The sequence below is a fragment of the Quercus robur genome, chromosome 5 (assembly GCF_932294415.1).
Source record: "Quercus robur chromosome 5, dhQueRobu3.1, whole genome shotgun sequence".
Classification (NCBI taxonomy): Eukaryota; Viridiplantae; Streptophyta; class Magnoliopsida; order Fagales; family Fagaceae; genus Quercus; species Quercus robur.
In genome coordinates this window covers 46570536-46587936 of record NC_065538.1, presented here as the reverse complement: position 1 = coordinate 46587936, position 17401 = coordinate 46570536, and the positions used below count along the sequence as shown (strand labels likewise).

The 17401-nt window shown below is 34.2% G+C and overlaps 1 protein-coding gene across 1 annotated transcript; it reads left to right on the top strand.

Annotated features, from left to right (window-relative positions):
- Positions 1 to 5842: 5842 nt before the first annotated feature.
- Positions 5843 to 16646, top strand: LOC126726110 (glutamate receptor 2.9-like). The gene is made up of 5 exons (XM_050431234.1): positions 5843 to 6233; positions 9559 to 10799; positions 11410 to 11716; positions 12465 to 12871; positions 16133 to 16646. The coding sequence occupies exons 1-5, from the start codon at positions 5939 to 5941 to the stop codon at positions 16529 to 16531; spliced, it is 2649 nt and encodes an 882-aa protein (XP_050287191.1). The 5' UTR covers positions 5843 to 5938; the 3' UTR covers positions 16532 to 16646.
- The last annotated feature ends 755 nt before the right edge of the window (positions 16647 to 17401 follow it).

Genomic DNA, 17401 nt, shown 5'->3' with positions numbered 1-17401 from the left:
CAGCTATAGGCTAAGTTTATAAAATATAAAATATTACTATTTTTAAAATATTTATGTACAATTACAATAGTTTAGTGGTAAGACATGCATGTGATAATATTTTGCCCAGCTTCGAACCCACTAAAAACATCTTAATTTTTAATCACTACATTAGATATTAAATATTAATTTGTACAAATTATATCAAGAAATTTTCGGGTGTCCCAGCAGCAAGGACACGCGTATTCCCACCACTTAGCCCAAGTTCGACCCATAGTAAGATGTTTTTTTTTAAAATTTTTTTTTTCTTCTTATTACGAAAACTACTTCATTTGGGTTTGCTTTATAACCCTACTAACCCTATTACATTTGTCTCTCACTTCAACAGTAGCCATTCTACCATTTCCCTGTCCAGTCATTCTCTTCCTCCCTATCTCTCTCTTTCTATCTAACTCTTATCCAAAACCCTAGCCCCCTTAGTGTGAATCTAGAATCCTCTTTTTCTTTGTTGTTGTGTTGGCTATCTGTTTGGCCTACGTACCCGATTCGATTTTGATTGGGTAAGGTTTTCGAGTCTAATGGCACCGAGCTGGAGAAAAGGCTTGAGTAAAGCGGCGGCGGCTCGTCGGCAATGGAAGGTCGGTGATCTTGTGCTTGCTAAAGTCAAGGGCTTCCTTGCTTGGCCTGCCAAGGTATAAAGTTTTGATCTTTATTGTTATTTTTTGGTTTTTCTTCGTTTTTTGGTGGTTTCTTTGTTGAATGGATTTGCTTTAGTTAGGGTTTCGGATAGCATGGTTTTGATGTGATTTTTTTTTTTTTTTTGATGGTGGAGAAGATGGATCGATACCAAAGGGTGGAGAAGCCGAAAGCAAATACTTCGATTGATGAGAATGAGATTGGGTATCTGTATAACTGTATTTACACTCAGATTTTGTGTTTTTCACTGCTTTTGATTCCTACTGGCTTGGATATTTCCAAGACCTATATTTGAAATTGTTGGTCCTTAAGTGGCTATTTAGATTTTGGATTTTCAAGTAGTTAATTTTAACCATGTGGTGCAGAGAAGAGAAATTTGGTATTTAAGATAGACGAAGGAAAAGGCTGATAAATACATATAGGTAAATAAGAGGAGGGGGGGCTGGTAAAATTTGAACCCCAGTTCCTGGACCATTGGGAGGAAAAGGCTGATAAATGAACCTACAATTGCAAAAAGTTATTTAATTAGATACAAAAGGTGGACTGTTCCAGTAGTTTCTTTCTGGGTCCATACTTGGTTAGGTGTTACAACTTGACCCTGAATTTTCCCTATTATTGATAGGGTGATTTTACTTCAACACCTAGGAACCATACTCAACTAAGGATGATAGATTAGTTTGGTCACTTATGTAACATTTCTCTCCTGTCTTTTCATTATTGTACAATTGAAATAATAGGAAGTTCCATTTTTTTTCAAATTCAGGGAAGTCAGACTAGATTAGTTTGGTAACAATAATATGATCAGCATACTGATTTACATCTTTATGTTATATTAGTTCATCGTATCATAGTTATATGGCTATAATTATACAGAGGTGTCATTTGCAAATTTAAGGGTCAATGCCAAAATGAATTGACTAATACTATTTTTACTTCTTTTGGATTCCATGTTAATTTGTTTGACATTAATATGCTTTGTGAATTGTCCCTATTATTATTGACTCACTAATATAGATAATGATGCCTCATCAGTTTTTATGTGTACTAATGGCCTTCCGGCTTAGTGGCATGTCCACCTTTTTGGTGGTTCAATGTTTGGGGTTCAATCTCTAGTAACTTTACCTATAAAAAAAAGCCTATTTTTGCAAGGCATTTATATTTTAGAGAGTTCAAAATGGCACTTAGGGCAATGCTAGTACTCTTTATCGTGAGTTAGCTAATATGATTGTGCATGCTAACAATATTTGTATTGTTGGTTGTGTTGAAGGTACTTAAGTAGCTTAATTTGCCACCTGATACTCCAATTTTGCTTGAAAAAGGAGATATTGATAGGGTAAGCCTACCTTGGGAGATCCTACCTGCTAGTCACAAAATTGGGACACCAAAGCCATTGTTTAAGGAATTGGTATAACTCTCCTACTTCTATGATTTGTTTTGTGAATTGTGATGGAGATTTTTTGTTTCGAATTGAGGGTTTTTTTGTTTCATTAGTAAAATCTACTCAAGGCTTAAAACAAGATGTTGGGAGATAATTTCCTTTAAAGGAAAGTCAGATAGTGTCATTTCATTTGTACATATTAATTGTTTCCCTTGGATCATTTTGGAATTGAGAGAAGAGTTGAAGTTGGAGATAGTGTCACGATTACTCTGTTCATTTATGTCACTGGATTAGTAAATTATATTTGCACTTAACCCTCATCATTTGGTTATGTTTTACTTGGAATCTTCCTTTTGTTATAGTTCAAAAAAGTTGTATTACATACATAAATACATATATATTCAATGCATTTGCCATTTGGCCAAGAAAAAAAAAAAAAAAAACTGTAGCCACATTTTAAAAACGCGGCTTTAGCCAAATTAAAAAAAAAAAAGGTTATAGCCGTGTTTTTAAGATGTGGCTATAGCTGTCCCCTATAGCCACTTTTTTAGAAACGTGGCCATTGGTCCTGGCTTATAATTGCATTTGTATAAAAGTGACTACAGACCCCTCAGACCTATAGTTATGGGTTTTAGGCCACGGCTGAAAATGAGGCTTAAAAAAACGTTGCTATAGGCTGAATTGACCTATAGCCACAATTTTAGGTCTAGAACAATATTTCATGAATTTCTCATATGATGTGATGAAGACACAATATATTTCCTCGCTATGAGTAGGGGAAAAGCTCGTGGAAGAATTAGTAGCAACAACTCCAGGAAGGAATCATCCACCCTTAAAGATAATCAGGGGTGGAGCCACGTAATGGCTTGGGGGGGCCCCGGCCCTTGCAAATTTTTTTTTTTTCCCATTAGAGTAGGTAGAAAAAAAAAATTGGGCCCCCCCAATATTGGACAGCCGGCCCCCCATGCCCAATTCTCAACTATTCTCCCAAGCCCAGCTCAAATATTCTCCCAAGCCCAGCTTTAGTTTTAGGCCTTATCACCTTATGTACTCCAAATAAAACAAGTTGGCCCGCTCAAGTCCAAACACTAAAAACAAAACTTCACTTTCTCTTCATCTCAAAAAATCCACCCACTGACCCACAGAATCCCTTTCTTTACTTCTTATTCTTTTGTTTTGTCTTCTTTGATACACTTTCATTTGCACTAGTACCGTTGCCCAGCTACCAGCCTCCAAAACTCCAGTCCTCTATACTCACAGTTCGAAAAAAAAAAAAAAAAAAAAAATCTTGACCAATTTTTTCTTTCTTCATCAGCTTTTGTTTTGGAACTTGGTGACTGGTGAGTTTTCTTCTCTTTCTTAAGCATTAGACATTCATCTCTTTTTAGTGTCTTTTTTTTTTTTTTTTCTCAACTATCTACACCTAAATATTCACATGCTCTTTATATTTTCATAATTTTTTAGAGAAATACATGATTGAAGGCATGGGGAGATTGTTTATGATGGGTCTTGAAGGGAAGATCTAAAGTTGGAGGCAGTTAGGCAGAGACAGTAGGCATTGCCACACGGGTGACCCATCTTTGCACTTTGTGAAGACAAAGTTTCTAAGGTAAAATTGTTTTGATTTATTACCTATTTTTGATTAGTTAGATATCATGTGACTGTGGATGTGGCTGTGGTGTTGTTAAATTGTTTGGTTTATGTTGTGTACTAATACTTGTGTGTTTAATTTTTTTTTTTTTTGTTTGAGGGGTTATTATTAATTAAAGTCGTATTAAAAATGGGTTGTATGTTTAAATTATAGTGGAAATTTTGTTTTTTCTTGAGTATGAAAAACATCCATATAATTAAGTTAAAATTTCTAATTAAAATTTTATTTTTTAAACTTCTTTTCAGGTTAATTTTTGAGTCATATTCTTAAAGCTAAAAGAATTATGAGCAAATGAAAAACAATTGATGCATTCTTTAAGAAAAAATATGTTAGAAATTTAGAACTTAAGACACCCTATGGCTGTAGAAACAAATGTTAATACTTCGATACCTGATGAACACCCTGACCCCTCCAAATGTTCAAGATTTCAATTTGAAAAGATAGATCGTGATCCAGGATCACGTAAACAAATATGTGAATTCCCTATCAACAAACAAGATGAAATCTGACGAGCTTATCTCAAAGAAGGTCCATATTAACCTAAAAATATAGACTATCCATACAACGATGATAATCATTGTCGTCGATTTCAACCCTCATGGTTCGAATCGGACCCCCCCATGTAAAAATTCTTGGCTACGCCCCTGAAGATAATCCACCACTAGCTAAGTTCTTTATGTGAGGTAATGCATGTGCTTGCGTGTATAAATTGTAGAATGAAGGTTTTTTTTTTAATAGACTTGTTGCCTTTTAAATATTGAGGGCTTGTGTCGTTCATGGATTGGGTTAGGAGCCTAACATGGTCCAGTCCTAATTTTTTTTTTTTTTTGAAAAATTACACAATTTCATCATAAACTATACTTCATTTTACATTTTGACCCATGAACTATCAAAATGCAAGATTGACCTTCCAAAATTATAACTCTGTAACACTTAATAATCTGCCATATTTGTTTGGTATTAAGTTTAATAAAATTTAGTATTAAAAGACCAATTTATGTACCTCTCCCTCTAAAATTGATAGTAGAGGGTAAATTGTTCTTTTAATCCTACATTTCGTTAGACTTAATCGAGAAAGTGACAAAAGACAATAAATTGTTACATGAGTTTTAGTTTAGGGAGGTTGATTGTACATTTCTTGTTATTCAGGAGGGTAAATGTAAATGAGATATAATTTATGGTGAAAAAAAAATGTAATTTTCCTTCTCTTTCTTCTTTTTATTACACTATTATTATTTTTTAGAAAGAAAGAAACTAACTTGAATGATAGTTGAATGAGTCTATGAGATGTTAATGATGCAGGTACGGAAAATTCAAAGATATTATACAAGAAAAGTAGTAATAATTATATATAATGATTACTAAAATATTTAATTATGACGAATTCAAGTACACAAAGTCATGATAAATCCAAAATTCAAAAAGAAAAAAAGAGTAAGAAATTTAAAAATACTGAAAAGTCACTACTGGACGAGTTTTTTCTTTGATCAAAGATACTGGAGACTCAAAGATTCTAACACCGAATGTTAAAAGTCCATGCAAAAGCTCCCACAACTGCGCGTTTTGGCAATCACGCGCAGTCAGATGCAAATTCTTGACTTCGACAATGTCCACTTGTTATTTCCCCACACGTAAATGATTTTTTGCTTAATACTACACGCCAGAACTATGTAAATAATACGATTTCTAGAGAAAAACAAAATGATATGTATATATATATATATATATATATATATATACATATCATTTACAAGTGGGGAAATAAAAAGTGGACATAGTCAAAGTGATGAATTTGCATCATATATATTTATTTCCCCACTTGTAAATGATACTTTTTTGCTTAATACTACACGCAAAACCAAAAGTGCATGCATCCAACATGTATGCACTAGCCAGGAAATTAAGGAACTTTTTGCCAGCAACATTTCATTCTAGATAGTCAGCCTGTGGACATTTCAATGCTTTTGTATTATAATAGTATTGGCAGGTATTATATATGAAAGGACTAGTCCTCAAACTTCCTTCCCAGTTAGGGGTTTTTAATATAATTCCTGTTTACCAAAAAAAAAAAAAAATGATACCGTTTATAGAGAAAAACAAAATGATATATATATATATATATATATATATATATATATATATATATGTATGTATAATAATTGAGTGTAATGTGATATGTACTAGACTGCCGAAAAATTAAAGTTTGCTTAATTAGAAAGTTAGATCGATCCCAAATGCCTATTCCTTTCATTACTGTTTGTACTGTTTCGAGACCTTTGTTCAGTCCTGTGCTCGTTTACTTTCTTTTCATTCTCTTTCTCCTCCCCCATGGTCATCATGGAGCCCAAGCTAATTCCTATAAGAACAAAGAAATAAATATCGGTGTCATCATTGATGTGAATTCCCGCATAGGGAAGGAAGAGCAAACAGCGATGGAAATCGCAGCTCAGAATGAAGCTCCAAAGGGTCGAAGTGTGTCTCTCCATTTTCTGGACTCCGACAGAGACCCCCAACAAGTCGCTTCTGCTGGTGAGTTAATTTGTTTTACTACTTTTTTCTTCTTCTTTTTTGGTTGTAGTTGATTGATTTGTCTATGTATGCTTGAGATATGATAAAGCTGTTTGAGATGGATAACATGTTGACGTGGTTTCTTTCCATTGAGTACACGTTTCCACTTCGTACAAAAATGAGTGAAACTTAATCATTTGGTAGTGTGTAACTTATAAAAAAATAGGTGAAAAATACACAATTAATTCTTAAAATTTAACTGAATTCGTATTCCAGTCATTGAAATTTGAATTTTTTTTTATTTTTTATTTTTTTTTAAGTCCAAAGAAATGTAACCACACTATATATTATTAATTTATTATGACGGAGCTAGTGTCCCGTGATTTTGTCAAATTCTACTATATGCAAACAAGAATTATAATGGCTAAGAGTGTTACGTTCATCATTTGGATCGACTTGTTTTTGGAGTTTTTGCACCAAGTTGACAATGTTAGGATCCCTGAAACCCAAACTGCTATTGCACCATATAAGCGGAAATGCTAAGGTTTCAGGGGCAGTTTTCATCGGTGTAGTTAAATGGTTCCTGAAGTGGGGCTAAAAGAGAAAATCCCAGCTCATAACCCTGTCTATGGGCAATGCCATTTTTTTTTTTTTTTTTGTTTTGTGGAGGAAAGGCAATGCCCATTTTGTTTATTAATTTTGTATGATAGTCATGTACGTGTGTCAATATTGTATGATAATTAATTTCAATAATCTATTAGGGCATGTTTGATAAATTGTAATGGTGACTACATATGAATAGGAATAGGTATTATAAAGAATACAAGATATTGTAATGTAATATTTATTACTATGCATTTGTTTGGTGATAAAACCATAAGGATAATTGAATTAAAGAATTTTAAATTAAATTGTCTAAAATACCCTTATTATAAAATTACAAATACACTTGATAAGGATTAGTTTAACCAACCCAATCTTGAATGGATGACCTCCAACAAATCCAATCTCTCTTCTTCTTCTTTTTTGTAAATAAAATTGCTTTCATTTCATTGTATAGAAGTAGTGACATAAGTAATCAATTGGTCTTTCAAAAATTCTTGAGGGTCTTCAATCAAGTGTCTCATAGTTGTAAAATTTGACCAACAAACTACAATCTTACTTGAACAATGGTAAACTACTCAATTTTTTCAAAGCCCTTAATCTTGATTCAATACTTGGTTTTGCTCTTAACCCAACATTAGGTAATTTGGTAGAAATATTTTCTTCCAAGACTTTCAAATAGCTGGGCTTAAACTTATTCTCAGGGTTATCTTCCCTTTGATATAGATATTCTACCAGAGCCTCCACTAGTTTCAAATCTTCAACAGGAGTCCACTCTCATTTAAATGGACCTTGAGAATTAAGTGTATTTGATTCCATATCTAAAAAAACAAGACAAATCATAATGTAACTAAAATACTAACAAAAGAAAATTGGAAGTTGATAAATAAAATGTAAATAATATACAAAAGGTTAGATACAATTTTAATAATTGAACAAAATTTAATTTAAAGAAAGAATAAATATAAAAGATAAGAATTGAGATGATTTTATTTTTTCCAATATGAATTGAACGATAAGAATCTCAATTTTTACCCAAAGAGATAAGGCTGAAAAGCATTAAATAATCTAGCTTAAAATAATATATATATATATATATATATATATATAAAATTTTTCAAAAGTGTCCCTATTAACTTCCAGAATTTAAACTGATAATAAAATAATGGCTAGGTGTATATTGGAAAGTCATTAAATTAATTGACTTTTTAATTAGATAGGTATTTTGAGTATCCGAAAATAGAATATTAGGCAAATACCCTTAATGTTATGGAGTACAGTCAACAGTAGTTCTATTTTGATATCTTAGATGAACCCAAAAAGGAAAAAGAAAAAAAGGTTCAATTTTAAGCAGACCACAATAAGTTATAGTTTACATCCACATTAATGTGAGAATTTCAAATTTAAAACAAGATTTTGACTGGAATATGCATGTGAAACCGACTAAAAATTTAAAGACTTGATTTTTGGATGAAATGTGTGAGGAATTAGTACATCGAAATTCCATATAACAAATAATGTGTCAATGGGGTTTTACTTAATGTTATTAGCTTAGACAAGAGCCAATGTAAGGAACTGCTTGAAAATATTGAAGAATGGAAGGTTAGGTTGAGTTTAAATTTAGACTTGCTTGATCTATCATTAAAGCCAGGTAGAAACGTTGCCTAAATTCCTAGTTCTACATGAAGATTGATTTAACCTAATCTTTCGCCTACCTACATATACCCTTTGAGGCACAACTTTGAAGACAATTAAGGATGTTAGCATACTAAGGGTCCGTTTGGATACAACTTATTTTGCTAAAAAACTGAAAATATTGTAGTAAAATAATTTTTAAATGTGTGAATAGTGCCGTGAGATCCATTTTTAATAAAAAGTTGTTGAATAGTACATTGGTGTACACTATAAACTGACCGAAAGTCAAAAAACATGGCTAACCAAGAAAAAAAAAGGCAAAACGCGCAAACTGAAAATGCAGATGTGCAAACATTGCATCCAAACTGGGCTTAAGTGTCTATTTGGCAAAATTATTTTTGTCAACTTATTTTACTATTTAGCTTATTTTTGCTACTATTCATAGATCCCACTACACTTTTTGGTATTATTCATGAGTCTCATTGTACTATTTCAGTTAACTTTTACCTTTATCTACAATACTTTCAACAAAAAGTTTTCAGTTTTAGTAAAATAAGCAGATCCCAAATAGACCCTAAAGTTAATCTAAGATTGCCCTTCTCTCTTGAACCTAAAAAAAAAGATCCCATCTATCATCTATGTTCAATCTACTTGCCCATCGCCTAGCTTGCTGTCACGATTTAACCCCAACTGCACTTCCTGCCCATGGCATATCAATAGCTTGCAGTTTGCCAAGCCGTGACCATGAGTCCTTCACAAGCATATGGCCACCAACACATTGCCTTCAAGCCCATTTGTGTAGTCATGTATTACCATGATCTGCTACCTCAATCCACCATGCATAGCATATGGCATGACTCCCTCTTCTGCCCATTGTTTTGTTTGGTTGGCATAGGTGCAAGGTGCACAACATGCAGCCACTGCTTCTCAAGCACCAATGGTCTTACACTAGGTCACAATAGTACTAGGTAGTGGCGGAAAAAATCTTGGACAAGCCAAAATCATCACTCCAGAGGGGGTTTAATACCAGCACCCACTTTAATTATATGATGATGAAGACAATATATGGTGATGGTTTGTGTTAATACTTCTTACATTTTGATTGCAGCTGAAAATCTTATCAAAGAGAAGAAATTGATTGCTATCATTGGCATGCACTCATGGCAGAAAACAGCTTTAGTTGCTGATGTTGGAAACAGGACTCAAGTTCCAGTTCTTTCATTTGCATCACTTGCCATAACCTCACCAACGATTCAACTTCGTTGGCCTTTGTTGATTCGGATGGCGAACGAAGGTTCTGCACAAGTAAAATGCATAGCAGATATTGTCCGTGCATGCAATTGGAGAAGAGTGATTGTTATTTACGAAGAGGATGCATATGGTGGTGATTCAGGAATGTCGGCTCTCTTAGCTGAAGCACTTCAGAACATTGGGGTGGAGATTGAGTGTCGTCTGGTTCTTCCATCATTTTCCTCTGTGTCTAATGCTGAAGGACTTGTACAAGAAGAGCTGGTGAAGCTAGAGAATGAAACGCTGAGTCGGGTTTTTATTGTTCTTCAGACATCATTAACGATGGTGACTAACTTATTCAGAGAAGCTAAAAAATTGAGACTTGTTGGAGGAGAGACAGAGTCAGCTTGGATAATCCCAGACAGCATTACAAACATGCTGGACTCTATTGACAAATCCATTATTTCATCTATGAATGGCACTATAGGAATCAAAACACTATACTCCAATCACAATAAAGAATATGTCAAGTTTGAGAAAAGATTCAGAGCCAGTCGTTCAGAGGAAGAAAACTCGAAGCCGGGAATTTATGCTCTACGTGCATATGATAGCATTAAAATCATTACTCGGGCCATAAAGAGTAGTTCTGATGACTCTAGTAGCCTTTTGAAAAATATATTATCAGACAGTTTCTCAGGTTTAAGTGGAGAAATACGTTTTGAAGGGAAAATGCTTTCACAAAATCCCAAATTCAAGATTGTGAAAGTGGATGGGGAGAAAAGCAATGAATTAGACATCTGGACACCAGATAATAATGGGGGTGTTAAGAATACGAATACAAAAGAAAAGGCTTGGCCAGGGCTAGATAAGGTTCCCAAAGGCTGGGCAATGCCTTCAAAAGCAAAACCAATGAGAATCGCAGTTCCAGCTCATGCCAGGTTCAAAGAGTTTGTGGAGGACATGAACAGAAACAACTCAAATGGCGAAATATTTCGTGGTTTCAGCATTGAAATCTTCCATAAGGTGATGGAACAATTGAAATATACAGATAATCTGCAATATATATTTGAGTCCAAAAATGGATCCTATGATGACTTGGTTGAACTTGTCCATAACAAGGTAAACTAACTAACTTTTTATCTCTTAATATATAGCTATATTAGTCAATTCATCAATTTTTTTGTCTAATGTGTATTTATTTTATGAAATTGTTAGAGATACAAACTATTTTACAACATTTTTTTTACAAACTGTTGATATGGTGAATGATTATTGGTAAGTGACAAAATGATATCAGTGGTGACTTCAAATGAAAACCAGTAAGAATTTGTCATAATAATAGTTTGTAAAAATATTATAAAATAATTTGTGATTGTCATAATAACCATTAACTTCAAGAATTGATACTAACCTGCCCTAAATTTACATTGAGGACTCTTGTAAGTGCACAAATTCTAGAATCAGTATATACTAAAATTCAAGAATAAGAAGTCCTCTTTTCAAGACTTTTTTTTAATTTTGGAAATTGAATTGATATTTCGTTTTGAGAGAGGCAGGGAGGTAAGTGGGTAGATTAGAGAATATGTGTCCAAATATAGGATAACTAGTATTAAACTATTATATTTGAAATTTAAGATCAATTTTAAAATTTCAAATTTTGATTAATATTATCATTATTTTGTGGCTTCAAAATACTGACAAAGGTCTTCATTTGGATCAAATAAGGAAGACTTATGATGCTGTTGTTGGTGATATAACCATACTATCCAAGAGGTCAAAGGATGTGGAATTTACTCAGCCATACACAGAGTCAGGGTTGACTATGGTAGTTCCAGCGAAGTCTAAAGAGTCACCGTGGATGTTCATGAAGCCTTTTACCCGGGGAGTGTGGTTGTTGGTTGCTTTCATCTTGATTTACACCATGTTCATAGTTTGGTTCTTGGAGCATCCATCCAATCCGGAATTTAAAGGCTCGTTGAAGGATCAGATTGTGACCGCCATGTGGTTTGCCTTCTGCTCTCTGTTCTTTGCTCACAGTAAGTATAAATGTTCAATTATAGGACTCAGAATGTTATGTTCATTGATTCTCAAAAGAAAAAAAAAAGTTATGTTCATTGGTCGGCTCAATAATTATAAGCCTACACACACACTCTTAGGCAGGTCACACGAACAACCAATCTGTAGTTATATTATTGTTTCATTGTTCCTGTTTCCATATACTCTTTCATTTCTCGGCTTATGAATGTAACATAATCATGTTAGGCACATTAACAAGCAACCCATCCCAAGGTTTCTAGTTAGAGATATAATTCATCATGTCAATGATCATGATAAAACTAATCTGCATTAGGCAGCCACAGTACTAGAACAATGCACATTAGACAGGTCTAACAAACATAAAAACTATATTAGCAAGGGAGTAGCAAAAACAACGAATAAATCCTATGTCCCACTCTTAGTATTCCACTTTATACTGTAGTAGCAAATATATATCCCATGTATCTGAGTATTTAATTTAGCCAATGAATGTTCTAAATTTAGTCTTCTATAATTAGTGGATGATAAAGTTTTCTTTGTTAGGCTTGTCCTGAAAATGCAAGTAACGTATGAGTGTGACTAAATATAAAGAGTAGTCAGGACAATCATTGAATTTTAAGAAATCCATAATTATGTGTTTAATAAAAACACCCCAAGAACCATTGCATCCTGCAGTTAGTTATGTCAATCTTGGCAAATCCTCATTTAGGAGTTAAAATACTCATTAGCACATGTTTTATCTTTCAGGAGAGAGGATTTACAACCACCTTACACGAGTGGTGATCGCAGTGTGGCTATTTCTAGTGTTTGTGTTAACTGCAAGCTACACTGCCAATCTCTCTTCAATGCTCACTATTCAGAGTATGGAACCGAGTGTCACATCTATGGAGTCGCTTAAGAGTAACAACTTAACCGTTGGTTATGACAAGGGTGCCTTTGTAGGCAAATACCTGGAGGAAATGCATAATTTCAGCTCTACCAACATCAAGGAAATTGATAGCGAAGAGAAATATATAAAGGAATTTGAAAGCAAAGGTATATCAGCTGCCTTTCTTGAAGCCCCATATGCGAAAGTCTTCCTCCATAAATACTGCAAGGGATACATCGCTGACACCAGTCATACAGCCACCTACAGATTTGGAGGCTTTGGATTTGTGAGTAACATTTTTCTTAATATTATATATATATATATATATATATATATATATACACATACATACATATACACGGCCACCTATATATGTAGGGTTTCTGAGTAATCATTAACAAATACAAAAACTTTCATACTTCGTCATTTGATCTTTCTAAAAAAGTTAGTAAATTTTTTTTCATTAAAATAAAAAGTACATACAAATGAATTTTGCATTTTGGGCACCAATAATCACTTCAATGTTTCATGCAATTTTTTTCCATGGAATTCAAAAGCTCTTTGATGTTTCTATTTTTTGTCTGATCCTGCACTTTCAATGATGCTAGGGTCCAAGGGATACTTTCTACTTTGTTTTTAGAGAGAGAGAGAGAGAGAGAGGAAAAAAAAAAAAAAAAAAAAAAAAACCCAGCTCTTGCAATTTTCAAACAATGCTAAAGAGCTCTTCTAGCTTATATGAGTTTTTGGAAGAGGAAAAAAAACATTGTAAGATGTGTGTAATAGACGTTGCTTGCGTGTGTGTAATAAACTTTGAACAATATCTATTACACACATGCTTGTTACATACACCACTTTGCACAAAAATCGTGTCTTTTTTTTTTTGAGGAACAACCCAACACAAGCTGAACAATTTATAACTACAACAAGTCTTTTACAACATAATTGAAAATGTTTGGAGGAACAACCTCCCCCCAAACTCTTAATGGAAAAGAGAACCTAGCATCCCTAACTAAAGCATGGGCAACATAATTACCTTACCACCTTACATGGATGATACAGTAGGATTGAAAATAACCCCCTATAGAGTCTTTTACTAAGTGACCAGCCAGTGCATTTGAGTCCTTCCCTGTCTGCAAACTCCTCACCATGAGTTTTGCATCTCCTTTAAAGCACACCTTGCGAAATCCGAGTTCCCGAGCAAAAATTGCAGCTCTTTAGGTAGCTAGCATTTCTAAAATCTCCACTGATGTTGGCATGGGAACCTTCTCGAACAAGGCAGCTAACACTTGCCCCTCGTTGTTACGTATGAGCACCCCAATGCCTCCTTCCTACTCCTCCCCAAACACCGCCCCGTTAGAGTTCACTTTCACTGAGTCCTCTGGTGGGGGCTACCACCGCACCGGTCTGGCCTTTTTCTGTGATTCTTGTCGCTGCTTCCCCTGTTGAAACTCATCTAACAGGGTTGAGGCTGATTGGGCAAGCTTTGTACTTGGCTCTTCGAATCCAGATTAACCAAGCAATCATTGCAAACACCTTTAGGCTTTTTCCTTTCGCCTTTATGATGCTAACTAGATCGCACATTGATTCAATGCATGTGAATTTGCTCCTTACCTCTGCAAAAGAATGCACCCACCCTTCATGGATATTGTCACAATCCCAAATTGTGTGGAGCACGTCTTCAGCCCTACACTTACATTGATCACAAAAAGGACTATCCAACACTTTCCGTTTCTGAAGGTTTACCTTAGTTGGGAGTGCATTGGAGCAAGCTTGCCAAAGGAACACCTTAACCTTGTTGGGGACTTTCAACCGCTAGATGCTCTTCCAAAAACGTTTTACCTCGTCAGCGTTGGAGCTAGATGGAAAGGCATTCATTTCAATCTCACATAGCATTTGATAGCCCCTTTTTATTGAGTAAGCTCCAAACCTGCACCTCGGCCATGTAACACTGTCCTCCTGATCCATGACAAGCACTAGAATGCTCTTGATTCTTTGCGCTTCAAACGGCAAGAAAAGGGCTTCCACTAGTTGGTCATTCCAACCCTTACCCCATGCTGCCAACAATTTTGCGACTACCCAATTTGTGGCTTCCCCATTCTTTGGAGAAACAACACAAGCCGAGTCTCCTCCAAGCAGCCACCTATTTCCATAGATGTTAATCTTCCTTCCGTTCCCCACTCTTTAAAGCAAACCGGTTTGGACAAGCTTTCTAGCCTTAGCAATGCTTTGCCAAGCATATGATCCCGAAGCTACCCTTGCATCAAAAATTAACCTGCTTGGGAAGTATTTCGCACTAAAAACCCGATAAAAGAGGGAAGAACGATCGACCAGTAGTCTCCACACTTGTTTTGCAAGCATAGCCTCATTAAAATTTTCCAAATCTTTAAAGCCCATGCCCCTCAAAGCCTTTGGTTTGCACAAAGTTTCCCAATTCTTCCAAAGGATCTTTCGTTGATCTCCCCTTTGCCCCCACCAAAATTTTCTTATCATCATCTCAATATCTTTTAATAATCCGGATGGGAGTTTGAAACAACTCATCGCAAAAGTGAGTATAGCTTTCCTTATCATCCTCTCAATATCTCCACACTTGTTACACACACCACTTTTGCAAAAAAATCGTGACTTGAGTCACAGTTTTAGTATAAAAAAAATGTGTAAATTAATGGGTGTTTGCAAGGGACATTTCTATTTATAAAATTACTCCCGTTGTGCTTAATTTCTATCATTCAATATTTCCATTAGAGCTAAAGCTCTACTTTCTACATTAATACCAAATAAACCCTTTACCCTTAATTGTAGAGTTTTTGCTATTGACAACTTTTAACCGAAAGGTTTTTTGGTATTTGACAAGTTCCACATAATAGTGCACTAAGTTCTGAATTTATAAATTATGAATATTGAATTGAAACGTCCAAATTTCAACTTTAGCCTTAAAAGTTGTTATCAGCTTTAAGACTGTTTTTTTTTTTTTTTTTTTTTTTTTGAGAAGGTAAGACTGTTTTAAAACTCTAACAAAATTGCTAGATTTGTGTGTATATATAGTACTTGTTTACCTGTTAATGCACTAGGAGACACACCCCGGAGCTCTACAATTAACAATTTGATAATTACAATAAAATTATATTTTCTATAGCAATGCCAAATGCGCACATAACCTTTTAAATTCACGTGAATATAAATTTTAACTAAAAGGAAAGGAAAAGAAGGAAATTTAATTAAGTGGGTAATAAAGAAATAGAAATGGCTTTCAACTCAATTAAATAAAATAAAAGTGAAGTATTAATAAATAAATCATGTACTCCAAGCAATAAAATAATCAAATTCAATGATATTGATTTAGAAAGTTAGTAAAAACATTGGAGGTTTTTATTTTATTTTATTTTATTTTTTGATAATTTGATAGTTAGGAGAGTGAGGATTTGAATCCTAGATGTCTCCATTTGAAATACTAGGAAATACCAACTAATTGAGCTACAAGGCTATTGACTCTTTGTATTTTTCCTCAATAAATAGTAATTATTGTTAAAATTTCTTGCTTTCCAAGCAGGCATTTCAAAAAGGCTCTCCGTTTGCTAGAGAGTTTTCGGAAGGAATTCTGAGACTATCAGAGAAAGGAGATCTAAAGATACTTGAAAATGATTTGACTCCCCCGAATGAGTGTTCAATGAATGTGTCTTCCGATGAAACCAGAAGCTTGGGCCTAAAAAGTTTCTGGGGTCTCTGCTTGATATCTTTCTCCACTTCCACTATTTGTTTTTTGCTATCCTTGATTCATTTAATAAAGAACTATCAACGCTATGAAGAGGCAAACCGAGGTAGTGTAACTCCGAGTGGCAGTGTTTGGGACAAGGCAGCTAGAATAGCAATGTACTTTTATGATAAAGAGATGGGGCTAAGTAGAGCTCAATCTTCAAGCGAACTGAGTCTGGTTATGATACAAAGCTAATCAATGTTCCACATTGAGAGTTCATTGTAAAGTTAAGATTTTATTTTTTTAATTTGATATTGTACAAAGTGTCATGTGTAATACCTGAATAAGCTTTATAAAATTTAATCCGACACATGAAATAGAACCCTTTTTAAATAGAAGGATACTTTCTCCTCATAGCCATGGAAGTGATGTAGGATAGAATATTGGGTTTAAGTATTTTGTTTATTAATTTTTACAAATATTTATGTAATTTTTGGAATTTTAGGATTATGCTTTCTAAAAAAATAATTTAGTGTTCTTTTTATGGTATTGTATTAATTAGAATCCATTTACCACTGTGCACCCTAAACACGATGGTTGTTCCACAAGGATAAGTGCTTGTGGGATGTGAAGGGTAAGGGCTGGGGTTCAAATTTCTAAGGGAAAGTTTTACATACATGTATACTTAGATTAAGTTAGAGTATAATTCAATCTCAAAAAACAAAAACAAAAACAAAAAAAAATCCATCTAAGAATATTTTTAGGAAAATAAGTTTTTTAAAGCCTTCGAATAGGAATGCAATTTACTTATTTTCTTTCTTTATGGATTTCAAAGTTCTTCACTGTGACTTCAATGACTCATTGAATTTAAAAGTTTGCATCTAGCTAAATTTATATTTAACCCACCACTGCGCACCTTTAGCGCGATGGTCACTCCACAAGTATAAGTGTTTGTGGGGTGTGGGGGAAGTAAGGGTCAGGGTTCAAGCCTTCAGGAGGGAACTTCATATATATATACATTTATATTAGGTTAGAGTAGAGTTTTTATGTTATATAAAGATAAAAAGTTAACAAACTATATTTAATCCTTTTGCACAATTCCTTTTGCATCAATTGCTATAATAA

Bases quoted from the DNA above. Each gene is read 5' to 3' on its own strand.
- LOC126726110 (XM_050431234.1), top strand. From the start codon at position 5,939: ATGCCTATTCCTTTCATTACTGTTTGTACTGTTTCGAGACCTTTGTTC. The intron at 6,234-9,558 runs GTGAGTTAATTT...TTTTGATTGCAG, and splicing joins CCAACAAGTCGCTTCTGCTG to CTGAAAATCTTATCAAAGAG. The intron at 12,872-16,132 runs GTGAGTAACATT...CTTTCCAAGCAG, and splicing joins GATTTGGAGGCTTTGGATTT to GCATTTCAAAAAGGCTCTCC.